The 27027-nt window shown below is 38.8% G+C and overlaps 1 protein-coding gene across 4 annotated transcripts; it reads left to right on the plus strand.

Moving 5' to 3' along the window:
• On the plus strand, positions 1-27014 carry fn1b (fibronectin 1b). Of its 4 annotated transcripts, none has more exons than XM_047802958.1 (46): positions 1-284; positions 2102-2227; positions 2352-2489; positions 2791-2922; positions 3889-4026; positions 4170-4337; positions 4641-4838; positions 5085-5267; positions 6364-6540; positions 7331-7483; positions 7951-8079; positions 8352-8492; positions 9523-9635; positions 10418-10586; positions 11168-11344; positions 11717-11845; positions 12458-12547; positions 12638-12832; positions 13843-14124; positions 14216-14482; positions 14751-14845; positions 15884-16052; positions 16135-16221; positions 16891-17082; positions 17792-18070; positions 18850-19038; positions 19569-19658; positions 19748-20014; positions 20168-20284; positions 20448-20621; positions 20848-21003; positions 21089-21202; positions 21659-21757; positions 21866-22056; positions 22393-22480; positions 22639-22818; positions 22900-22989; positions 23099-23287; positions 23520-23609; positions 24205-24623; positions 24808-24946; positions 25026-25187; positions 25521-25646; positions 25866-25972; positions 26105-26197; positions 26312-27014. In XM_047802958.1, exons 1-46 carry the CDS (start codon positions 146-148, stop codon positions 26387-26389), a joined length of 7224 nt encoding a protein of 2407 aa, XP_047658914.1. In that variant the 5' UTR covers positions 1-145; the 3' UTR covers positions 26390-27014. The 4 variants fall into 4 exon arrangements, with proteins under 4 accessions (XP_047658914.1, XP_027012423.2, XP_047658915.1 ...); XM_027156622.2 differs by having other exon boundaries at positions 4170-4322; XM_047802959.1 differs by lacking the exon at positions 17792-18070.
• Positions 27015-27027: the final 13 nt, after the last annotated feature.

Here is a 27027-nt window from a genome sequence, read left to right on the forward strand (position 1 = left end):
GCGCACGGTGCTGCTTAGACGCGTCAGGAGTTGCAGCCCGCCCCAAGAATCAAGAATACCAACTAAATCCAGCAAAGTGTTTATTTCTTGTCAAATAAGTGTTTTGTTATAAATTAGATTCTTAAATATTTTACTGTGCGCGAGGATGAGGCGCGTGGTGCTGTTGGCGCTGTGCGCGTGCAGCGCGGTGATGTGTTTGCCGAAGTATGGCAGGATTAAGCGACATGGACCAATGCAGCAGGTGCTGGACATCCCTTTGGAAGAGCTGGCACACACACGCCAAGGTGAGGGACAACACATACAGATATACAAGTTAAAGCTGCGCAATTGCAATGCAACACTAATTCTAGTTTTTTCACTAGTTACTAGTTATTGCTAAACAATGCATAAAATAACAAATCTACACTTGCACATTAAGTTGTGACTAATGTCATTCAAATTGCACAAAAAATTATTTAACCTTAAACTATATTGATATTTGCTTTAAATATTGTTCAGCTACATAATCTCGTTTTCTTGATAGCCGATTGCGTAAAAAATATCACTTAGAGTCTGTATTTGCACCCAAAGCTGTGACTGTAATGTAGCTCATAAGTAACAGAAGCCTATTCACCAAAAACAAATCAATACTAGTATTTGTTTTAAACAACATAGCGTAGCTACAAAAACTTAACTTATTGCTGTTTGCTACTTGTGACATGACATGAAGTAACATTGTGTGCACAACATACTAGCACAGCATAACCTAGGGCAGTTAATTAATAGTGAAATTCATTGGCAACAGTTTTTATTATTGAATTTGTCAATTATTGTATTAGATTAGTATTAGAGAAATTGTATTTCTTGTAGTAATTTGTCATATTTAGTAAATCCGCATGTTACTTTTAAAGATTACAAGAAAAAATTGTACTGGTAGAGATACTTAATGGGTAGAGACCCTACTTATGCTATTTTTGCTCCATTTAATGTGATTGCTGAGTTTAACAACAATTACATTAAATAAGTTAAAATGACTCAGGTAAAGGTTTTATTGATAATGACAAATGACAGGGAGAGACTTTATTTACAAATTTAGTTATAACTAATTTCGCTCAAAAGTAATAAAACAGTTTTTTTTTCAACCTGTTCCAATGAGTAGCTAAAAAATTGCAAAATTTTATTGATAAACGATTGTGTAAAATAACAGCAAGATTCATGATGTACATTTTATTTTATGACTAATGTCTCAAAAATGTATTTTCTCCAAAAAAAGATACATGTAATGACTTTAAACAACATTTTGTAGCTACAAAATCTTATTTTACTGTGTAAAATTTGAGTTAAACAATATTTACACATGAATTGTAAGGTGGAACTATTATTCCTACTATATTTAGTAATTGTGTGTAAAAACAGAATTGTGTATATTTCTTAATCTTATGTCATTCACTTTGGGTTATACTGTTGTTTATAATACGTTATAGATTTTTATATGTGGTTAACACCTAATGAATAAATAACAACTATATTTATAATAAATAATGTATACTCTAAGAACCTTATTATGGTTTAATTTGTTAAGTATTAATTAGGTAGTAATCAGAACACACACTTTTTGAGGTTGAATTTTGATTGAAATTTGATACACTCTTCTGTTAGATTGCCCACTGCCTTGATGGTACATTCGTTTTTAAATTAACATCAATGTTTTGAGGTAAAACATTTGCTGAAAAATAAAAATAGAGCCCTTGCATTACTGTGTACTTCATTGAAGTTCTGTAATTTTCTATTTTTTTTTAACTAGAACTTAACATATACCTACATAAGGAAAATCAAGGACTTAATTTAAAGTGCACCAGCAACATAAATAATTACGACGTTAATGTACAAGAGGTTTTTGTACTTTTATGTAGATTTTTGTAGAGACAAGCAGTTTATTAATCAATATTTTTTTAAAGTCTTACTTTGAAGACTTTTGGATGAAATTCCATGACAAAAAACAAGCAAACAAAAAAAACTCCAATCAATATAGAGAGATTATACTTGCACTGAATTGTGGAGGAACATCAGGTTGTTTGTGAAACCTTGCTGTGGTTCATGGGTCATTTTCTTTCTCACACAGCTGGCTGTACAGAGAATGGGCAATTTTACCGGCTCAATGACCAATGGGAACGACCCTATATGGCAAGTACGTTACTGTGCACGTGCAAAGGTTCGGCAGGCATCCAGTGTGAATCCAAATCTGCAGGTAAGAATGAAAACTATGTGCAACATTGGCTTTTATTTTATACTGAACTTGAGCTGAAATGTGTACCACTTCAATCCCAAAGTGTGTTCTGTTCCTTTAACCATGATGGTTTTGTTTCATTTAGCTGAAGAGATGTGCTTTGATAAAATCAACTCAAAGTCGTACCGTGTGGGCGAGACATACGAGAGGCCAAAGGACGAGATGATCTGGGACTGCACCTGCATTGGCTCAGGTCGAGGCAAAATCAGCTGCACCATCGCAAGTGAGTCACTTTCTGGCTTTAACAGTAGCCATAAAGTAGAAACCTTAGAACAAAAAAGTTCCACAGCACACGCCCCCAATTATCATGAATGATTAAACTAATTAATAATACAAGACTATAAAAGCACTAACCTGAAGTAGCATTATAACAAACTGAGCTAATGTATGAACTAGCATTGTAATACTCAAGCTGATCCGTAAATCATTATTATTATATTCATTTTGTTTATGTGAAAAATTTGCAGTTAGGTATTAAAGCAGTTTGTGGCCTGTCATGGCATCTTGTTTTTTCATTGTGACAGATCGCTGCCATGAAGGAGGTCGCTCGTACCGAATCGGCGAGACCTGGACACGACCCCATGACACGGGCGACTACATGCTTGAGTGTGTGTGTCTCGGCAACGGAAAGGGCGAGTGGACCTGCAAACCCATTGGTGAGTGCTCAAGAAATGGTCCAGGGTCAACGGTCAACATTTTCTGACTAATTATCATCAGGATGTTAGAAGGACTTGAAACATTCAGCTGCAACAGGATCAATTCAAGACACATAATGCTGAGGAGGGAAGATTCTGCTAAATCAGGGATAATGATTAAACTTAGTGTAAATAATGAGAGTACAGCGGTCAATATCAACAGTACAACAAATACAAACAAACCTAGTAACCTTGTGAAACTGATGCATTGCACACTTACATTGAAATATTAATTACATAGTACTTACTGCAAGTAAACACAATATAAACAGTAAAAACATAATTATATATATATATATATATATATATATATATATATATATATATATATATATATATATATATATATATATATATGCTAAGCATAATAGAGACAAGAACAATGGCAGGAAAAACAGAAGTAAATTAAATATATAAATATTACCCAAATACAATTTCAAATACAAGAGTTTTCAAATTTATATTTGAAAAACATTTTTAAACATTTAAAACGATACTTTTTTTAAACTTACTGTTATCTTAATTATTTATGTGTAAGTAATTATGTTGCTATTTATATTCATATTTTTATTTATATTTATTTGTTTTATATATATATATTAATTTATTTTTTTTTCAATCACATGGAATTACATGTTAGTCACTTATACTGTTTTATTTACATATATTTTGTTTATTTTCTTTTCCCTGTATTATTTATTTGTTTTCTTTTTTGTTATTTTGCATTTTTTTTATTTATTTGTTTGGTTGAAATATTTTCATTATTTTAGTTGTTATTTTTAGAGTTTTTTCATAAAATCTTTTTTGTTTATCTAAACAACAAACATTTCGTAAAAGTTTACACTTTACATCACAATATTATCTTCACCAGTGTATCGCAGTTTTTGCAGCGGCTCTGTTAACAATAGTAATGTACGTTTTTTACAGCCGAGCACTGCTATGACACCTCACTGGGCGCATCGTATGTGGTGGGACAGACATGGGAGAAATCTTTCCAGGGCTGGATGATCGTCGACTGCATGTGTGTTGGTGAAGGGAACGGACGCATCACCTGCAGCTCCCGGAGTGAGTGGCATGTTATTATAAGTTGTTGTTATTGTGTCATTTATGCCGTTGGTACAAAATAACCATTTTCAAGCTACCTGGAAACAGTGACAGATTCCTAGCTACCAAACATGATGGTGGTAATAAAAACATGGCTGTTTCAGACCGCTGTAACGACCAGGATATGAAGAAGTCGTATCGTATTGGCGAGACATGGAGCAAAGTGGACACACAGGGCCGCAGTCAGCAGTGTGTGTGTATGGGAAATGGACGTGGCGAATGGAAATGCGAGAGTAATTCTGCCCAAACAGCCCTTGGTGAGTGTGATACAGGTAACTTCAAAATCTTGCCATCTCAATCATCTTCTCATTCAGATATCCCAAATCTAACAGTCTGCTCACTGACTTAACCCTTAAACGACATTCACAATCACAACTAACCGTTTATTCTAGAATTAGCTGCTTTAGGAAAAATCATGTGTTCACATAGGGTCCTTTATACAGCCCATTGAAATGTATTAAATATTTATAGGAATTGTTAAACTTTAGTGGTTTGACTTTGATTGTATGGTGCAGGTCTGCAGGGTTGTTTTAAGTTTTTCCTGTTGTTCTTGCCCTTTATTCTCAATGATTCAGGTTCAGGTTCGGCCTTGTCCCCCGAAGTCAGACTTGTCACTCATCAGCTGGAAATTGTACCTGAGCTGGTTGATATTGGCGCGTGCCAAACCAGATCTGGTACCACCTACTACAACGGCATGCGCTGGGTCCAAACGCAGGGAAGTCAGCAGATGATGTGCACCTGCATTAATGGAGGCATCGGCTGTGAAGAATGGGGTACAGCTTCACGTTACCAACATAACACAAAAAACAAAGTGTCCAAACAAAGAATTGTCATATATTTCTTCTTTTCACTCAGTTTCCTCAGGAATGCGACTGAACTTAACTGATGTTTTATGACTTGCTGTCATGGAAGCTTCAATATTGGCTTTCATTTTGAATTCCCCCAATTCCTGTGTGTGTGTGTGTGTGTGTGTGTGTGTGTGTGTGTGTGTGTGTGTGTGTGTGTGTGTATGTGCGCAGATGGTCAGTCTCACGTGTATGGAGGGAACTCCAACGGGCGGCCATGTGTGTTCCCCTTTGTTTATGGACAAAAAACACACTACTCGTGCATCTCTGAAGGCCGATCTGACGGGCAGCTATGGTGCAGCACCACCTCCGACTACGACACAGATCGCCAGTACTCCTTCTGCACTCAGAGAAACTGTAAGTGCGGCTTTGATAAAATATTAAAATTTTCATTAAACAAATTTAACTGAAATCTTAGCTGTGGGTTTGAACTGAAACTCAATTTGAGACTGAAGGAATGTGATTTAAGGTGGTTATTGTGCTTAAACGTGTCTCTCTGGTCTTTGGACTCATATTGACCCATTTCACAACATACATGGTTTTAGCTTTGGGATTGAACTTTGAGATCCACATTGATTAGGATTGTAATTCAATTAGCAATTACCTTCAATCACATCTTAGAGACTAGAACTAAAACAAAAAACTTCACAAAACAAACATTTGGAATTAGACCTAATTTCACAGCATTGAAATTGAAACTAAAGTTTGTGCTTTGGGATTGGACCTAAAGTCCCATCTTTAGAATTCTACCCAAATTCCTATCTGTAGGATTTGAACCCAAGGTTTTGGTTGGGTATAATGATTTTAAGAGTTTTGGAGATTGAACTAGGATTTTTCATTCAATCCCTAACCTAAGAGATGGACCATAAATCTCACAGCTTTAGGATTTCTGTCTTAATTTTTTGGTTGGACCTAAATCCCCAACATTGGCTTTAGAGCTAAATTCCTAGATATGGGGTTAGACCCAAAGTTGGATGAAAAGTTTGCATTTTTGGAATTGTGCCTAAATTTGTAGCTTTAATACAGAGTTTGATCTTTGGAAGCTAAAAAAAAATCAAACCTTTTCATATTAAATGGAAGGTATTTTTTTCCCCTATATATCAAATTCCTTATCTTTACATTTCTAGTCCCATCTTTAGGATTGAATCCTGAGTCCTAGTTTTTTATTGTTTTTTTTTTTTTTTAATAGATAAAAATTCCAGCTTTAGGATAAAAAACCAACACACAATGATCGATTGATTTAACTTTCAGGAACTGATTTAAAGGTCTTAGGTTTTTTAATCCATTGGACTTTAAAATTTTTTTTGTAACCTAGATTTTAAGCTTTTGGATGAAATCCCACTTAATCTTGTATGTATTTCCAAATAGTCACTCTGCTAATGATAGCTGAAGAAAATGTTTGCATCTGTGTATACTGATTATTCATGTTTGTCATGTCACACTTCCCTTGCAGTGTTGGTTACAACTCGTGGTGGAAACTCTAACGGCGCACTGTGCCACTTTCCTTTCCTGTACAATGGCCGTAATTACACAGACTGCACAGCTGATGGCCGACGTGATGGGATGAAGTGGTGTGGCACTACAGAGAACTACGATGAAGAGCGACGCTACGGATTCTGTCCCATGCCAGGTACATCAAGTTCACAACCAAATATTGTTTGTTCATATCGTGGTAAACATTTCACCTGCATAAAAGCAAAATATTTGCTTTTGACCGAATTAAATACGCTACTCTAATATACTGGAACGCAGCTGGACAGCCAGATGCTTGCACTGAATCATCCTTTTTGTTTGAAGTTGGTTTTATAGACGCAAATAGCTTTTTCATGAAACCAGCCAGGCCGCGTCCAGGTCATCAAAACCCGAGTGCATTATGTCATTACGAGAGGGAGTCTTTATGGAGGCATAATAATTAGCCTTAACTAGTTGCTGATTTGTGGCTGTCTTGGCCAGGGGTACATGATAGACCCCCCCCCCCCCCTAAAGCGAACATTCTGAGATCAAAATCTCTCTCTCTCTTACTGTCTCACTCACAGACACACACACACACACACACACACACACACACACACACACACACACACACGCACTACACAGTTGAGCAATCCTCATAGGCAGCAAAAATCCATTCAAATTTCTGTAGAAACCTATATATCTTTTAAAGGCTTAATTCTAAATATGACAAGTTAATCCCAGACTAAACACTTTGTAAATCTCGAATGAACCCTAACAAATCCCTGACTGTATGCTCATTAAATCCTTATTAAAGCCTGTCAAAGTCTAGCCCTAAGTTTCTACAAAAAAGACTAAATCTTGACTAAACCCAGAGACCCATACTTTTTCAGTTTGAGATATAGTACTTGGTGGAATAAAAAAATAAGCATAACACTAATCTGACTGCACTTTCCTGTGTTCTCCAGCTCATGAGGAAATCTGCACGGTAAATGACGTCATGTACCGCCTGGGGGATGAGTGGGACAAGCGCCATGACACCATGGGCCACATGATGCGCTGCAAGTGTTTGGGTAACGGCCGGGGCGAGTGGAGCTGCGTCGCCTACTCACAGCTTCGAGGTACAAACCCAAACTCGATTCTCTTTTTTAAACTGATTTTACAGCTTCATTCTGAGTTCTGAAGTACAATTTTTTTTAATTCTTTGACTACAGCAACTTTGTATTTATTTCTGTAGTTAGTGTAACGTAAAATTTGTGCATTTTATATCAACCTCATTAGAAACTTTACATGAATTTTCTCAGCTTAACACAGCTTACATTTTCTATTTAAACTTATAATAGGAATCGAATTTTTTTTAATATATTTTTTATACTGTATTGATTTCTATAGCTACTATACCTGATCTTTGTATTTAATAGTAAAATGATACTGTTATTTTTATAACTATAACTCCTCTACTTAAACTTTGTCATTATTTCTAAAGCTATATACCAATCTATATATTATTCTGTAACAAATTCACATCAAATTTAACTACAATGATGAACCTCACAAAAAAAAAGGAACATTGTGTTTTGTCCATCAGATCAGTGTATTGTAGAAGGACTCACATACGAAGTAGGCCAGAAGTTTGACAAGCGGCACAACGAGGGCTACATGATGAACTGCACGTGCTTCGGTCAGGGCCGCGGACGTTGGAAATGCGATGCTATCGGTAAGATACACTCTCTCATCTCTCTCTTTTAATCTTCGATGCCCAGAGACATTTTCACACTGATCAGAGTTTCTTGGCTTGGCTTTGTTTTTGCTTTTTACTAAAATTCTCGAGAAGAAATATTTACAGCTGTCTGGATTCAGACAGAGAAAGACTTTGAGAGCTTCTTTGGAAACTTTGCCAGTCCAGATGTTTCCCAGTCGGTTTGACAGCTCAAGAAAATAAGAACATCTGCACTTTAGTGATATAAATTTTTTTTTTTTCGCCTGCAGATCAGTGCCAAGAAGCTGAGACAAAAGTGTTCTATCAGATAAGCGAGACGTGGGATAAAGTGAACCATGGCGTCCAGTATCGTTGTACCTGTTACGGAAACGGTATCGGAGAACACGCTTGCGAGCCTCTCCAGTCCCGGGGTGAGTTACAATGTGAAACATAAACACTAATAACATTTAGAACAAAGCAACATTAACAGAAACAAAGTGCTTTCCAGTGAGGTTTAATAAAACATTTTATATGTTTAAAACTCTGTCTCACTGTAAAATGGGCAGGGCTATTCTTAAGTAGAACTATAAGTCTGGAAGAGAGACCTTTCAATAAAGCATTGCAGAATAGATGATACATGATGGGTGTAAATTTCCGGATTAAATCGTTAAAGCATAGACCAACGTTTGACATTTAAAAAAAAAAGTTTCCTTTAACGTTTTTGAAGAAATGTGCTTCACAGGAAGCTGATTCAGAAAGGAGGGGAATCATTTTCTTGGGGTTAGAGAGTGGAAAATGTTATGTAAACATGTCTGATCCACAGATTAGACCTTAGTCTGTTGTTGACGATGTCAGTCCATCATTATCTGATCGTTAATCAGAGTTTGTCTTGTCTCACTTAGAAAGGGTCAGCTTTACATACTCCCCTTTTGATCACTTCTTCAGAGTTTCCACACATTGCTGATTGAGCTAAAATAAAGCTTTTCAGATCAAATAAGATTTTGTTCAAACCTAGACCTGAAGCACAAACTGCTTTAAATGTGTGAGGGGTTTTTTCCTGAACAAGAAAAAAATCTGCTGCTAAACTGCACTCAAACTCAATGGTCATTTTTTTCCCATTATTAAATTGGAGTTAACTTCATGGCATTACTGTAGAGTACTGAGAAGTAACCACTAAACAAGAAGAAAGTTGGAATGAGGAGAGATGAAGAAAGGAGGAGATGAAATGGTTATGGTAAATGAATAAAAGATAGAGAGGCAGAAGAATTTTAAGAAAGAAAGAAAGAAAGAAAGAAAGAAAGAAAGAAAGAAAGAAAGAAAGTAATGGTAGTAAATGTGTGTGTGTGTGTGTGTGTGTGTGTGTGTGTGTGTGTGTGTGTGTGTGTGTGTGTGTGTATGTGAAAGAGAGAAAGAGATAACCCTAGTCCTGATACAAATTTTTTGCTTACTTTATTTCACTAGTTCCAGTACGCGTGACCATCACAGAGACAGGAAACAAGCCCAACTCACACCCCATCCAGTGGAACCCACCAGCATCAGCCCACATCACCCAGTACATCCTCAAGTGGAGAGTGGTAGGTTAACATGAGCACTGTTCCACTGCATTGTACCTCAGGACTTGGTGATGGGAACGGTTTTTAAATTTATCCGTAAAAAGTCTCAAAACCCCACAGGAAGTGGTGAAATAGTACTGCACAGTTTTTCTGTGGGATCCCTCAGGGCTCTGCATTAATACATTAGGGTTTGTAGAATTGCAGTGTAGAATATACACACTAAAGCATGATTTGTTCAATCTGCTCTATTGCTCAAACAATTCAGGGAAAATTTAACTTCTGTACACAAATATGTGGAAGAGATATTTACACAAAGGTACAGGGGGACAGCCATGACGCTTAATCATGCACAAACAAGCACACAGGCCTTGAACTTCACAAACATGAGACTGGAGTTCAGCAGAAACTCAGAAAAAGTTTAGGAGAAGTTCATCAGACATTTTGGAGAAGTCCACTTGTGTTTATGCTCACATTCAGTGTGCAGCAGTGTTCATGATGTGATGTAGGAAGTGATTGTTTAGAAAGTCATCCCAGTGCTTTGAAGGTCTTTCAAACTGAAGTTTACATCATTACATTTGCCAAAGGACAAAAAAGTAACTATTTATAAGTGAACTAAAATGAAATGAAAGAACAAAAGAAAGAAAGAAAGAAAGTAAGAAAGTAAGAAAGCAGTGGAAGGAAGTGAGGGGGAAAAGAAACAGGATGGAATGAATGGAAGTAAAGAAATAGATGAGTGAAAAGTGAAAGAAATATCACTTCCCAGCACTCCTCTTGTCTGAATATTAGGCTGTTATTTGTCACAGAAAAACACTCGCACTCCGTGGAAGGAGGTCATTATTCCCAGCCACATCAACTCCTACACCATCTCAGGCCTGAAGGCAGGGCTCACCTATGAGGGCCAGCTCATTAGCATCCTTAGCTACGGTCACAGAGAGGTGACCAGATTCGACTTCACCACATCCTACGGCTCACGTATGTCACTTCATACACTTCCTCTCATCCATTATTTCCCTCTAATGGGAATACTTAGTGTTTAATAAACAAGCTTTATAGGGAACAAGCTAACCCGTAAGATAACATTATAGCAAACAAGCTAACCCATGAACTAGCATTGCAGAACCAAGCTAACCCATGAACTAGCATTACAGTAAACAAGCTAACCCATGAACTAGCATTACAGTAAACAAGCTAACCCATAAACTAGCATTTATAGCAAACAAGCTAACCCATGAACTAGCATTTATAGGAAACAAGCTAATCCATGAACTAGCATTACAGCAAACAAAATAACCCATGAACTAGCATTTATAGCAAACAAGCTAATCCATGAACTAGCATTACAGTAAACAAAATAACCCATAAACTTGCATTATAGCAAATAAGCTATCCCATGAGCTAACATTATAGTGAACAAGGTACCATGCAGGCATACATAGACTAACATACATAGTAAACAAGCTAACTCATAAGCTAACATTTAGCAAACCTACAGATTAATATTCCAGTAAACATGTTTACGTTTCATATTGTATTTTTCCTTTCTTCCTTTCTAGTGGTTCCTACTGAAGGCATGACCACAGAGCCCATTCGAGTGTTGGACACGTCTGAATCCATCACTGAGATCACGTCCAGCAGTTTCGTTGTTTCCTGGACATCAGCGTCTGAGACCATCTCCGGATTCAGAGTGCAGTATGAACTCTCTGAGGAAGGAGCCGAGCCCACGGTGATCGGTAACAATAACTATTACAAACTAGTATTAAAGCAAGCATGCTATCACAGAAATTACCATTCAACAGGCTAAGACACAATCTAGCATTAAAAAGGCTAAGACACAGACTAGCATTATAGTAAACAGTGTAACGCAAAAACTAGCATTAAAATAAGCAGACTAACACACAAGGTCTCTTTATAGTAAATAGGCTAACATACAAACTAGCATTAATGTAAGAAGGCACAGAAACTTGCATCATAGTTAACAGGCTAAATCACTTTGTTAAGAAATGAAGAAATTGATAAATATGAATAGTTAAAAATGTTAAATAAAAATGCTGCTATGAAAGTTTATAGGATTATATTTTTCATGTTTTGATTTGTTTTTCAAGACCTTCCTCGCACAACAACATCATTGAACATCGACAGCCTCCTACCAGGCCGAACGTACCAAGTCCAGGTTTACGAAGTTGAGCCGGAAGGAAATACAAACCTCATCCTCACCACCACTCAGACCACCGGTATATATGATGTAGTTCTCTTGAGAGAGGTTTTGATTTTTGATATAAGAAAAAATATTATATCAAAACTAGTTACCAGCTGGAAAGTTCCTATGCTATATATAAGCTCGCTAAATAAACCACTTCAGATACATTGTTCGTTCTGCTCAAGGAAACAGATGATTCCTAACATAGCTGGTTAGCTACATGCAAATGTACTACACTACCTATCAGCTAACGGGTTAGCTACCATACTAGCTACTTGGCCAGATAATTGAAAACTGAGTTTGAAAAATACCTGTAAATGTTGAAAGAATTTCTTTGGCTACCTCGTTTCTTACTAATTCATAACACAGCAAGCTAACTCACCAAATTAAACAGCAAGCAACTGTGTTAGCTGTCATTGTTTCTAGTTGCTAGTTTGAAAATTTGCTAGAAGACTAGCTATACTAGCTAGTGACATATGCTTGGTGTTATTAATTCAGCTAGGTAGCACCACTAACAATCACATAAGATGCTTAACTAGCAAGTTACAACAGTTTGGAATAGAGTTTTTGTTAACACACTAATGACCTCAGAGGAAAGTAGCTACAAAGAGGTTAACATGTATGTACTCGTGTTTGTGATTTTCAGCTCCTGATGCTCCCACCAGTCACAGAGTTACAGATGTCCAGGAAACGTCCATTGTGATCTCCTGGACCAAACCACAAGCGCCGATCACCAGTACATTCCCAACTTATTTATTATGGAAGTATTCTTTTATCAAGAATTCTAGACTGGAAGTTTATTGTGTGTGTGTGTGTGTGTGTGTAGGTTACCGTGTGGTGTACACCCCATCCCTTGAAGGCAGCAGCACTGAGCTCATCCTGGCTGAGACGGTGACCTCAGTGACCCTGGTTGACCTTCAGCCGGGTCAGTCGTATAACGTTAGTATCTTTGCTGTGGAGGGAAATCTGGAGAGTGAACCGATGGTGCTGCAGGTCCACACAGCCGGAGAGCAGCACCCTGGTGAGAGACACCTGCAGCGGGTTAGATGGGCGGAGCTCCATCTCTAGCTCCACCCCCACTGTGCCCATGTGCACAAAGCTTCTTTATTTTTCTTTCTTTCTTTCTTTCTTTCTTTCTTTCTTTCTTCTCCCATAACTATATTTGTCTTTTGTATTCCTTATTCATTTTTCATTAACTTTCTTATTTTTTATTCTTCTTTTTCTTTTATCTCTTTTTGGTTTCATTTTACTATTTAGCTTTTCGTTCTTCCTTTCTTTTCTTTCTCTTTTATCTTTTGTTTGTTTATTCTTTCTTATCTTACTCTCCCTCCATTGTTCTTTCACTCTTTTTTTATTTTTCTTTCAGTCGTTTCTGCAACTCAATAACTCCATTCTACTACAAAATAAAAGCAAACAAACAAACAAACAAAAAAATCTGACTATTAAAACTAGTTCCGTCTGTGTTAAAACTGGGTTTGCAACAACAACAATATAATAATAATAATAATAATAATAATAATAATAATAATAATAATAATAACAAATCTTGCGGAAAACATAACGTAAGCTTGGCATGTGCTGGTTTTAAATCTTTAGAATAACATGTTCTATCCTATAAGACATAACAGTTTTATCACACGCACACACACACACACACACACACACACACACACACACACACACACACACACGTGCCAGGTTTCTCCTAGAAAAAGTGACAGTTGGCAAGATAATAAAGAACAGTCGCCATCCCCAGCCGGACAGTCAGACACACACACACACACACACACACACACACACAGATGAACAGGGTGTTATTTACACAGCAGGCATGCGAGGGCACTGATTTCTTTTTTCCATCCCTTCTGTACTTCTGACCCTACACAGGGTCACGTGGAGCCTAGAGCTGAACCTGATTTTCTTCTTTTTTTTACGGACTTTTGCACTCCATAATAAAACTCTAATACCCCATCATGTAAGGATTTTTGCACTTGCATCATTTCATTCTCGTTTGTGTGACTCCACATTCAGAGGAAGTCCAGGCACCGACTGAGCTGCAGTTCTATGAGGTGAATGACATGAAGATCACTATCACATGGACTGGACCACCCACTGAGGTATCAGGCTACCGTGTGACCTATGAACCTGTAGGTTCAGATGGCCGGGCGACACAGAGGCCTCTACAGCTCCCCGTCACGCCCAACGCCTATGCTGAGATCACACACCTGCAGCCCGCCACCTTGTACCGCTTCTACGTCTACGCTGTCTATGGTGGAGCCGAGAGCCAGCCGCTGGTGGGAGAGAAGTCAACACGTGAGTCTGCAGTTATTTGTGTGTAGTATTTATCCAAGCGTTAGGTAGTTAAACAGACTTGTTGTTTACCTTTTACCTATTGCTCCTTCAGGGCCTGATGCTCCTACAGACCTAAACTTCCCAGAAGTCACAGAGGACACTGTTCTGGTGGTGTGGTCTGCCCCACAAGCCCAAATCACCGGTTATCGCCTCTTCATTAACTCAGAGGACTCCACCACCCCGACGCAGGTTAGAGTCCGACCCGAGGAGACCCAGTACACCGTCCAGGACCTGCGGCCGGATACATCGTACACCATCACATTGTACTCAGAGCATGGCAACACGCTGAGCGAGGGCATCTCCGGAACCATTACCACTTGTGAGTTGCAAAGCAAATGGCTATATATAATGTAGCACCCAAGTGAGCTTAAAAAATAACTACGATACACAGAAACAGGTGGGAATTTGTAGTGGATTAACTACTTACAACACTGAACAGGAGTGGATAATTGGAGCTGAAGCAGATGTAATTGCTAGAAATAAATACAGTTGCTATATTAGCAGCAAGCAGTTTGTGTGGAATAAGCACTTAAAACATCTTGATGTTAAACATGTTTGTTTCCTATCACATGGGTTTTGTTACTCAGCTATGCCATTCGGTAATGCCCCCCGTTTCTCCACGGACGTCACCGACACGTCCATCGTCATCTCCTGGACTCCTGTTCCTCGCTTCAGCTACAAGGTAAAGACATGACACAGCATTCAATCTCAAGCGGCTGATGCTAATTGTTTGATTTTATTTGTAGAGAATCTTTGTTTAAGTGACTTTTCTTCTTTCTGTGGAAAATGTTTACTTTCTCTAAATTTCTGTCTCATTTCTTCTGTCACTCATCAGGTCTTCTCTTACATTTACATTTACATCATTTGGCTAGGCGCCCTTATCCAGAGCAACGTACAAAAGTGCTTAAGTCTCTAGCATTGGATACATTACCTCTGGTTCTCTAGGTTACATACCATGAGATACAGTATACCATAGATACCATGAGATTAAAACACTTCAAATATATACATACATACATACATACATACATATATACATACATACATACATACATACATACATACATACATACATACAACAAACAAGGAGGAAGTGCTAGTTGAAGTGTTTCATAAATAAGTACTGTAGGTCTTCAACTGTCGTTTGAAAATAGCCAGTGACTCAGCTGTCCGGACAACTAGAGGAAGTTCAAACAGTTAATAATGGACAATGCATTCAAGAATTTTAGAAAGACACGAGAGAAGTGATAGTGTCTTTAATTACTGATGTTTGATGGAGCCAGAGCTGGTTTCCTCAGGATGGGAATAACCCTTGTTCTCTTGAAGGAAGTTGGTACATGACCAGATGCTATTGATCTATTGATGATAGTGGTAATGAACGGCAGAATGTCTTGCGGGATGGTCTGGAGCATAGTGAAAGGGAGTGGATCCAATGGGCAGGTGGTAGGATTGCAAGACTGGATGAGTTGTAAAATCTCTTCTGCTGCTACAGTTAAGAAATGCGACAACAAAGGAGTAGGGAAATCCAGACTGTGAGATGTTAGTGCAGTTGGGGCAGAAGTGAAGGTCCTGCAGATTTCCGCAATCTTCTCATGGTAGAAAGGAGCAAAGTCTTCTGCAGTCAGGGAGGATGAAGCACGTTGAGCCGGGGGTTTGAACTGTAACCACAACTGTAACCACGCTCAGTGCTGATTGTGTGATTGTTTTTTTTTTAAATCAGATGTCAGTGAAACCCAGTGAGGGTGGCGAAGCTCCCAGGGTCGTGACCTCTGACTCAGGAAGCATCTACATCTCAGGCCTGACCCCTGGAGTGGAATACACCTACAGCCTGCAGCCCATGTTCAACAACCGGACACAGGGCAGCGCCATCACACGCAACACCGTTACACGTAAGTAAAGAATGATGTGTAGGATAAACATGCGTGTTTGGTGTAAATATTAAAGTGTCTCGTGTTCATGTTTGTTCTGCAGCGTTAACCCCACCTAGTCGTCTGAATCTGGTGTCCAACCCCTACACGGGCAACCTCAACGTTCACTGGCAGGCAACCACCACTCCCGGTAAATACTGTAACACACATCAGCTGTGTGTCTGTGAGTCAGTCGTGCTGTGAATGTTAATGAGAGTGAATTTGTTCTTTGTGATTGTTATTAAAATGGACAAAACTTTTCTTTTTTCTTTTTCTTTTGTACAAAATGTTTTTACATCTTTAAAATTAATTCAAAATTTTAATATATTCTTTATATTATAATATATAATTTTTTTCTTAAACACATCCAGAACTTTCGGAAAAAAATCAAAACATATTTTTAATTACCTTATATTATAGTTATTATTATATGTTATTAATATTTTAGCTAAAAAACTAGATCTGATCTGTTTAAATCTGTATTTCATGTATGAGAATTTTTTTAATGAAAATAACGAAAAAAAGACGATTTTTTTTATTTTCTATAAAGAATAGTTTTTTGTCTATTTCCTTTAAATTTGTTATTGAAGCTTTAATATTCTTTTCTTTTTTTTATCTCAGTCTGTTGCTATTCTCATTCTGATTTATTTTTCCTTTAGTTTACCTCTTATCTTTATTTTATCTATATTTTAATTCATATTTCTCTCTTTTTTTTTAATCCCAATTTCCCAATGCAGTTGGGAGTCATGTATCCCTTACATTTTCTAACATTTTCATTCTTTTCCACAAATCCACCCCAATCCCTCCACCCCATCATCAGACATCACAGGTTACCGGGTGACATGTTCACCCACTTCAGGGCAGCGTGGGAACACTCTGGAGGAGATTGTCCGAGGTGGGCAGACTTCCTGTACGCTGGAGAACCTGAGCCCTGGTGTGGAGTATAACGTTAGTGTCTACGCCTTTAAAAACCACTTGGAGAGCGAACCCATTTCATCAGTTATCACACAAGGTAACCACTGAGCCTCATCATGTGGAGGTTCTGATAACAGATGTTTTATTTGTTACAGGAAATATGCTAATGTAAACACGAACATGACATGTTCCTCTAAATCCTGTTTTACAACTAATAGATTTTATAGCTAGAATAGAATTTTAGCTAAAATAGAATTAACAAGAAAAAAAAATGGAATTCCCAAAGCATGAACCAGCAAACGAAAAAAAAAAAACCAAGATGTCGGACTGTGGTCTTTTCTCTGCGACTCAACAATGGTGCTAAAATATCCGGTCTAAAATAGTGAGAACTTTTTCTATAAATATCAACGCTTACATCATCACCTTGCTTATTGTATTTAATTAATAATTGAAAGATTAGCTGTTTATCGACTTTGTATTAATTCTGGCTGCCTCAGTAGATTCATTCATTTTCTGTACTAAATATAATGAATTTTGTCTTAATAACAATCATACAATTTAAGAAATTCTCATGAATATTTCAATTTAATTGTGTAACATGATTGTTGGTCCTTGTTCTTGTAATTGTCGTATCTATAGCTATTATAATATGTGCATTGTTTATTTTTTCAATTTTGTTGCATGTCACATCTTAATTAGAATCTTGGGATTCCAGGTTTAATTTCCTCTTTTAATCAAATCTCTAACAGCACATGATCATAATCTGTTTTCTCCTCTGCTTGCGATTCTAAACTAATTCACTCCAGACGTGCCAAAGGTGAGAGACCTCAGCTACGGTAATGTCACAGACACCACCATCGGGATTCAGTGGACGCTTATAAACAACCCCGCCGTTACGGGCTACCGCATCACGGTACTGGCCGCTGGGCAGAGTTTGCCCATCCTGGAGGATTCGCTGGATTCGTCCACCAGTTTTTATTTGGTTCGAGGGCTGGAGCCCGGTGTTGACTACCACATCAGCGTGATTGTGCTAACAGAGGAGAGCGAGAGCGAGCCAACAACGATCACGCAGCAAACGCAAGCTGGTGAATTACTTTAACATGCTAAGTGGCTGTACAGCAGGGGACTGGGTTCATTCGGTTTATAATGCAAATTAAGTGATTTCAAATCTAAACATTTACAATTTACAACATTTACAAATCAGTGGTTTAGCAATTTAAAACAAAATGAAATTCAAGTACAAAATATTTAAAAAAAACTTTTTTTAGTTTTACAGAAAATTTTGTCTTAACACAATACGTTTATTATATTTAAGAATTTTATTTTATTTTAGAATTCTATTAAGACTATTTAAAAAAGGTTCAAATGAAAATGAATAAAATCAATAGCCAAATATAAAAATGTAAAAAAAATTACAAAATTAAAAATGTAATATATAAAATCAACATAAAACAACAACTTTTATTTAACTGTAAATATTTTTAAAGGAATTTAATATTAAGCAAGTAATGTTTTTTTATTTTTAATTTTAACTAAAAATAAACTATTAATTGTATACATTTTTAAATGTTTAAAATGCAGACGATAAAAAGTTGCAACTTGGATGATGACAGAGACAAACCTGCATTAACAAGCAAACGTGGACTTAATATTTAAGAGACAGATATTTCTCAACACACAACCCAAAAGGTCAAAATGTTTCAAATACATATAAAAGTGTATTAACATTATATACATAATATACAGTGTAAATAGTACGGATAAATATTACATGCACAATGCTGAGATGGAAAATGATTTTTTTACCAGTTTGTGTGTGTGTGTGTGTGGTGTTTTTGCTCTGTTCATATTCCCTCTGTTTCAGCCGTTCCTGCTCCAACCAACCTGAATTTCGGTGAAGTCGGTCCAGACTCTATGCGTCTCTCCTGGTCCCGCCCCTCTGTCCGCCAGTCAGAGATCAGCCGCTTTGTTATCCGCTATCATCCGAGCAACGACGACGACAACATACAAGAAGTAAATGTGGGCGGAGCCACCAGTACCTATCTCCTCCAAAGTATGCCTATTTTTGGATTTCTATAATAATAAAAATAATAATAATAACAATAACAACAACATTATGAACATTAATCCTACTACTATTACAAATTTCCACACACATCATATTGTTTGAACATAGTATTTAAACTGGCGCTGTTTTTGTGTCTTGTCTTTTCCGTCTTGCCTTTTGTGTATTGTCTTGTCTTTTGTCCTGCATTGTCTTGTCTGTCTTGTTTGTCTTGTCCTGCACTGTTTGCACCAGGTTGCACAGTTGCACTTTATGTATATAGGACTAAATTACTAAGTCCTTAGCTCTATCTTTGTGTTATGTAGCACCCTGGTCCTGGAGAAACATTGTCTCATTTCACTGTGTACTGCAACGGCTATTATTATTATTATTAGTAGTAGTAGTAGTAGTAGTAGTAGTAGTAGTAGCAGTAGTAGTAGTAGTAGTAGTAGGTATATTGCATCAAGATTTTTAGCTCAAGATTTATTTTTATTCAGATTCCTTTTCTTAATTTTTCCCCCCCTTCCTGCTTTTTATAGATCTGCTTCCAATCACTGAGTATGTGGTGAGTGTGTCATGTGTGTATGGGGAGCGAGAGAGCATCCCGGTCACGGGCAGACAGACCACAAGTAAGTATCATTTCTATTTCTGAAACCGACTTCCATCGTTTTTCAGTCCTAATAGAGTTAGCATGTGCTGGTCTTTATCCCTCACACAGCTCTCGATGCTCCCACCGCTCTCGTCTTCTCTGATGTCGTCACTCACTCATTAACGGCACATTGGCGGGCCCCGAGGGCCCAGATTACAGGCTACCGGTTGGTGTACATGGCGACCAGTGGGGGGCGCCGTCAGGAGGAGCGTCTGCCACCGAGCCGCACCCATTACGTCCTAAATAACCTGCAGCCCGACACTTTGTACACCTTGAACATCTACGCTGTCAGGGGCAACCAGGAGAGCAAACCACTCACTGGCACACAGTCTACCAGTGAGCACACCGCACGCACACACACACACACACACACACATTTATCAGTTATTAAAAACATGCTTACTTTAAAGCCACCGTTGAGGTAAAGTAATATTGCAATATTATAATTTGCCACTTACAATTTTATTATAACGTTTATAACATTGCTAGTCTCTGATGCTCCCACGGACCTGGAGGTGACGTCATCCACCCCAACCAGCATCACCATCTCCTGGGACGCTCCTGCTATTCCAGTGCGCTACTACAGGATCAAATATGGACAAAGCGGTGTGTTTGTGTGTGTGTGTGTGTGTGTGTGTGTGTGTGTGTGTGTGTGTGTAGGAAATAGGGATTAAATTTCATCTTTCATTATTTAACCAAACATGGATCTTAGTTCTGCAGTAAAAGCTGATGAAATCGTTTAAATTTGCTATTCAATTTGAATCCACAGGAGACCGCGGCCCTGGCCAGGAGTTCACTGTGCCAGGTACAGAGTCCACCAGCACCATCAGTGGCCTAAAGCCAGGCACTGATTACACCATCACCATCTATGCCGTGACTGGCAGAGGAGACAGTCCAGCATCCAGCACACCGACCATCATTACACACCGCACTGGCAGCCATGGTGAGTTACTACAAAATAATACTAATCCAGGAACACCGTTAACACCAACAATACCAATTCAGGATATGAGGTAATAGTGAATAATTCTGATCCAGGAACAGAGTAAAGACCCAATAATCCAGGAATAAAATATTACTATTATGCCATTATTAGTAAATATCACAGATTCAGGAATAGTTCATAATAGTTCATAATATTTAATTACAAGAACCATTTTATTTCCCAGGCGCCCCATCTCCCACAGACCTAGACGTTAGTGATATCCAGGACCAGGCTATTGTTGTGCGCTGGACACCTGCCAGAGGCCCAATCACTGGTTACAGGGTCACTGGGAAACCAAAAAATGGAGTGGGACCCACTTTCTCCAAGGAGGTGGGACCTGGTGAGTCCTGCTGGATATGCCATAAAATACTAGGCTTCATGCTGATTAACAGGTATCCAGGAAACGTTCTTCTCTTTGTTCTCAGATAAGACAGAGGTGAGAATAACAGGTTTGGTACCAACAGTGGAGTACGTAATCAGCGTGTATGCCAACACACGTGATGGAGAGAGCACACCAGTGGTGCAGAAAGCTGTAAAGTGTGAGTAGACACAACACTGATGTATTACATTGATGTATAGATTTCTATTCCAATCCAGGATTGTCCAGGAAACGAATTGTCCAGGAACGGAATTGTATAGGAACCTAATTGTCCAGGAACAGAATTGTTCAGGAACCTAATTGTGGATATAGTAGTAGTAATTCCTAAAACTAAAAATGCTATTCCATGTTATAGAGAAAACATTCTTTAAATGTGTCCAAACTTAAAGGAAGCATTGTTCTTCTGGAATTCAACAAAATAAAAGTTTGAGAAATATAGTGGACATAGCTATAGGACTTTAATGGTGACTTTAAAGTTTAAATGGTGGTGTAAAAGTTTTTATTTGTATGCTATACAATAAAACTAAGCTAATATCAGCACATATCTGAGTAAAACAAATTTAGGTTAAACCAAGCTCAATACTTTTACCTCATGATTCCACTCTCTGTTCTTTAGCACCAGACAGTCCCACGGATATGAAGTACACTGACGTGGACAGCTCCGCAGTGACAGACCGAGGCTCTGCTACGGACTCGGAGGGAACGCACACCACTGGTGAGACATCACCGAGTCGAGTACAACAAGAAACAGCACAGAAGCAGGCACACATTTATTACATCCTTATGCACTTCCTTACAATGTCTTTAATGTCTAAACCCGCAGCAAGTGTCCCCGCCCCCACCAACATCCAGTTCGGAGACGTAGGCCCCTCGTCCTTCGTGGTGCTCTGGAGGCCACCAAGCGCCAGTCTCAACGGATACCGTGTCCGTGTGACACCCAAAAACAACTTTGCGCAAACAAAAGAGATGAACGTTGCTCCTGATGCCATGCAGGCCACCGTCACTGGACTTCTGGTAAAAATTCCCTTTTCATACCTTTAACATTACAAATATTCACACACAAAAATAACAAACAGGATTATAGCAAGTACTGTGTTTTGTCCTGAGGGTATACAAACATTTGCTAATCTGAATTTAATCCTGTATATTTACATTATGTTTTCCTTTTTTTTGTATTGGTCCGATTTGCATATATATACCTACTTGCATCAGAAACAAAAATAGCCCCATACTCCACCCCTGTTAAACCCCTATATATAATATGCAATAAAAAAAAAATGTTTTGCAAAGATTTTGTTAAATTTGTTTCTATACATAATTATCTGACGGTTTACCTTTTTCTGTTTCCAGGTGTCCACGTTGTATGAGGTGCACGTGTATGCACTGAAGGATTCAGCCATTAGCCCACCACTCACTGGGGAGATCTCTACAACTGAAGGTAAAGATGTTTCTATAATAATACAGCTTAATTAAAACTAATTTAATTAAGTAATTTAACATAGTTTGAGTTGAAGTGTTTTTGTAAGGTCCAGTTTATAAAGGTTTTTATAGGCTTTAAGAATGCAACAATCAGCTTGTCTCTGATTGGCTCAACAGACATCAGCCCTCCTCGGCGCACTCGCATCAATGATGTGAAGGACACAAGCATTACAATCAGCTGGCGCTCGAAGATCGAGCCAATGACAGGCTTCCTGATTGAGGCCAAGCCCCTCTCAGGAGAGAGTCCAACCATTAGGAAGGAGATTCCAGCTGAACATCGCAGTGCCATAATTACTGGTAAATCATTTTTAAATACTGGAGTAAAATCCAGATTTACATTTACTTCCACTTTTACAAGCTCTGTGTGGTGTGTTTCAGGTCTTCAGCCTGCCACCACTTACTCCATCAACATCTACACACTGAATGGAGACAGACGCAGTGAACCCTTCACACTCACCGCCAAAACAAGTAATCCCCCCCGACACACACAAACACACATTTTATAAGCTTCAGTGTTCAGTTACAAATGTTTTTTTGGTGTTCATGATTCATTGTGTGTGTGGGTGTTTTTCCCCAGGTGGCTCGTCCCTTCCGCCCCCCACTAACCTCCGGTTCCTATCTGTAAGTCCGAATTCCATCTCCTTCAAATGGCAACCGCCCACCAGCCATATCACCGGATATTATGTCACCTATGAAGAAGAAGGAAGCAGCCTACAGGAGCTCACGCCACGCCCACACGCCGGCGTAAACTATGCCTCCATCACAGGTACATGAACTGATTTTCTAAACTCACAAATTCACATTTCTATTCGAATTCCATTCTTAGATCTATAACACAATCCTTTATACACTATAAAATAAAATCAAACATATATTCTTAAATAGATGATAAATGTTATAGGGCGATGGAAGCAGCTGTTTGGCGTTAGGAGAAGTGTGTGTTGATGTCACGGCAGGATATTCAGTGTTCAGCGTTTTTAATTGAAGTGTGATTGTAGGTCTGAAACCAGCCACTATGTACATCATAAAGATCTTCGCTCTGCAGAACACACTGAGAAGTCCAGCACTGGTGGGCAAGGCCAGAACCAGTAAGCATACCCAAAAACACATACACACAAACACTGATAATGGTCTTAATGGTGGGCTCCTTTACACCCCTCTTTTTGTTGCTCAGTGGTAAAAGCAGACAAAAAGAAGTTTTGAGTCGCTTGCATGATGACTCTTAGCCTCTGCATTATCACCGGCTCGTTTATCTTAAAGCTAGCAATGAGGACTACTGTAATGCTACTAGTTCTGTGCGTGCTACTAGACATGCAATGCTATTCATTTTTGTGCTTAAAAATATAATTGTGGCTTTAAACTGAGGCAAATTGCAGTGACTGCTGCTTATGATCCAAAAAGGAGAAAGCTCTGGATCTTTGTTTCCATCAATGTTTAAGAGAAATGTAAATAATAATAAATACATACTAGATTTTGACTTTGTCCGGAATGTGATGGGACAAACTATTGAACTACACCCTAGCAAGCACACTGGAATATGTACTTACATATTACTGTATTTTTGACTAAATATATTTCCCATTTTTGGCATTCTTTTCTCCTTGGATGGATCTCTAATATCCCTTAGCCACTGTCTTTTTATTTATCTTCCTGCTTCGCTACTAATGGCTGTTCTGCTCCCAGATTCACTATCTACGCTGCCCATACGTCTGGACCACTTTGGTCCCCTGGACGTACCTGAGACGGACAACGGTGTGAACGTGGTTGGTCCGACGGTGCAGCCGAGACCAGACGAGCGTGGCCAGGGCATGGAGTACACAGAATACAACAACCAGCCCACTATCCCTCACAGCGGGCAAAACCCTTACGTCCCTGGGGCGGGCCAAACTCTCATCTTCGTGCCTGCCCCGGGGCCGGATGGGTCACGAGTGCCCAAGGTGCTGCGACTGAGCGACAGGAACGCTCACAGTCTCCTTTTTACAGAAAATCAGCCGCAGGAGGCTCAGACTCAGACCACCATCAGCTGGAAACCCTTCAAGCAGAGCAAAGCCTACTTTGTGTCCTGCCATCCAATCTCACAGCACAATGAGAAGATGTTCCAGGTGAGGAAGCCAATAAGAACCACATTGTTCTGGAGTTTTGGTTGATTATGAGAAATACAAGTGCATACCTTGAGGATGTGCTGTTACAGAAAAACGAGTAGCCTTTGAGTGGTAGCAATATCAGTGGTGCTTCATCATACATCTGATGCATTTTGTGCTGTTTGTTAAACTTGTTCGGTTGCAGATACAACTTCCTCCCACCTCCACCAGTGCCACACTGATCGGCCTCACATCCGGTGCTTCATACCGTGTCCTCGTCGAGGCTCTAAAGGATGCTCTCAAGCACAAAATCCTAGATGAGGTCATCACCACCGGTAACACAGGTACAAGATGAATCAATAATTAAAATTCTTACTTTTCATATTATATTTTACTAAATGATAAAAGAAAATTGTCTGTCAGATCCTGCAAGCGTTCCAGCCAGTGACGACTCGTGCTATGACACCTTGACGGCTACTCATCACAACATTGGCGATGAGTGGGAGCGCATGTCCGAGACCGGCTTCAAGCTGTGGTGCAGGTGCCTGGGACTGGGCAGCGGCCACTTCCGATGCGACTCCTCCAGTACGTACTTTAATTTACATCAAACTAAGATAAGAATTTTGCTAAAATCTTAGGAAGCACCGCAATTAACTGGTAAAACAGTGTTCCATTCATTTCATTAGCATGCTGAAATATGATTGGCTCTTACATTTTGTGACGCAGTAACACACGTCTCTGTAAACATTGCAGATTAAAAAAAAAATTAATAGCATAATCTTACTTAACACGTATACACTTATACTTACAAAGGATATATTGACCTGTAACAATAAATCAACTTTAAATGTTCCACCAAAAATATGGACCCTGAAGTGGTGTATTTTTGTGTCATATTGCATTTCATCTGTCACACAGAGTGGTGCCATGACAACGGCAATAACTACCGCATCGGCGAGCGCTGGGAGAGACGAGAAGAAACTGGTCAAATAATGAGCTGCACCTGCATCGGCAACGGCAAGGGAGAGTTCAAGTGCGAGCCACGTGAGTGCCGAATTCCTCACAAATTGCCCACAAACGGATCTATGGTGGTCTGTAATGCAGTGTATGTAAACCGACTAACAGGAAGTGCAGCCGAAAAGTTCTCAGCATCTTTGTACACATTTGCCAAGGACATGCATTTTTTTTTAGCATGTTCTTTATATTTTCCAGTCACGTAAATCATAAGAGAGGTTCAGGAACGTGTCTCCTTTGTGTTTACAGACGAGTCGACGTGTTTTGACGACGGAAAGACGTACCATGTGGGAAACCAATGGCAGAAGGAGTATCTCGGTGGGATCTGTACCTGCACCTGTTATGGAGGACAGCAGGTATGAACATTTACTTTTTACACACGACTATGATTGTGTTTTTATGCTCGTTTTTGTTTTGTTTTTTTTCCCAAATGACTCTGTACATTAGAGTGTCTTCTCATTACTGTGTTTGCTTCGACTCGCCGTCAGGGTTGGCGTTGTGAAAACTGCAGGAAGCCCGGAACAGAGATCAACACTCATATGCTGAAGCCGGTCCGTTACGGAGACGGCATCGCTAAAGTGGTGAGTTCTGAATATTTTTGAAGTAAGCGTCACTGCTGGAAAACGGCAGGTAAAGTATATTTAAGCGTTTATGATACAAAGTTCCATTGCATTGTGTCATCTTTTTCTTTGTAGAATATTCAATGCCCAATTGAGTGTCTACGGCCGGATATCCTTGCTGACGCCGTGGCTAATCTCAACCCGAGGGAGTGAAGCAATAAAATCCATCCCTCCTTGTAACCTGGCTCGGATCTGACAACCTTGAGGCTGTTCTAAGCTCCCTAGTGCCTTAAAGCCTTCCTACTGGTTACTGCGATCACTGCTGCTGCTTCTCAGCTAATCAGCACGGTCAACATGACGCCATAGCGACGCCATTGCAATTTCCCCTGCTTTTAATTGGTCATGCTGTTGTTCAGGCATTTGATTGGCTTTCAATTTCTTTCAACTAGACACTGAATGTTATAATTTTTCAATAAAATGAATCTACTTTTCCAGTGTTATTAAAATAAACTTAATGATAAACCTATTTTTATGACTGCACATAGAAGAGCACAATAAAATCAAGCACTGATAATCCTCAGAATGTTCCATGAGCTTTTAGCGCATCTTTTATAATTTATCCTTTTATTTTCCTTTTAAGATGAGATTTTCACACAGAACCAACACTGTTCATTAGACCAACACCTGATTTTTCACCTGATTTGTCAAATGCCTTGATTTATTTATCCCTCTGGTCCTTCGTGTTTTATTAAATTCAGTTAAGAAAGTGATTGTACTGTTGGTGCCAAAGTCTTCACTACTGTCTCATTTCTGTTTTTAATAAAGTTTTACAAAACGACCTTGATGCATTT

This window comes from Tachysurus fulvidraco, chromosome 18 (genome assembly GCF_022655615.1).
Source record: "Tachysurus fulvidraco isolate hzauxx_2018 chromosome 18, HZAU_PFXX_2.0, whole genome shotgun sequence".
NCBI classification, from domain to species: Eukaryota; Metazoa; Chordata; class Actinopteri; order Siluriformes; family Bagridae; genus Tachysurus; species Tachysurus fulvidraco.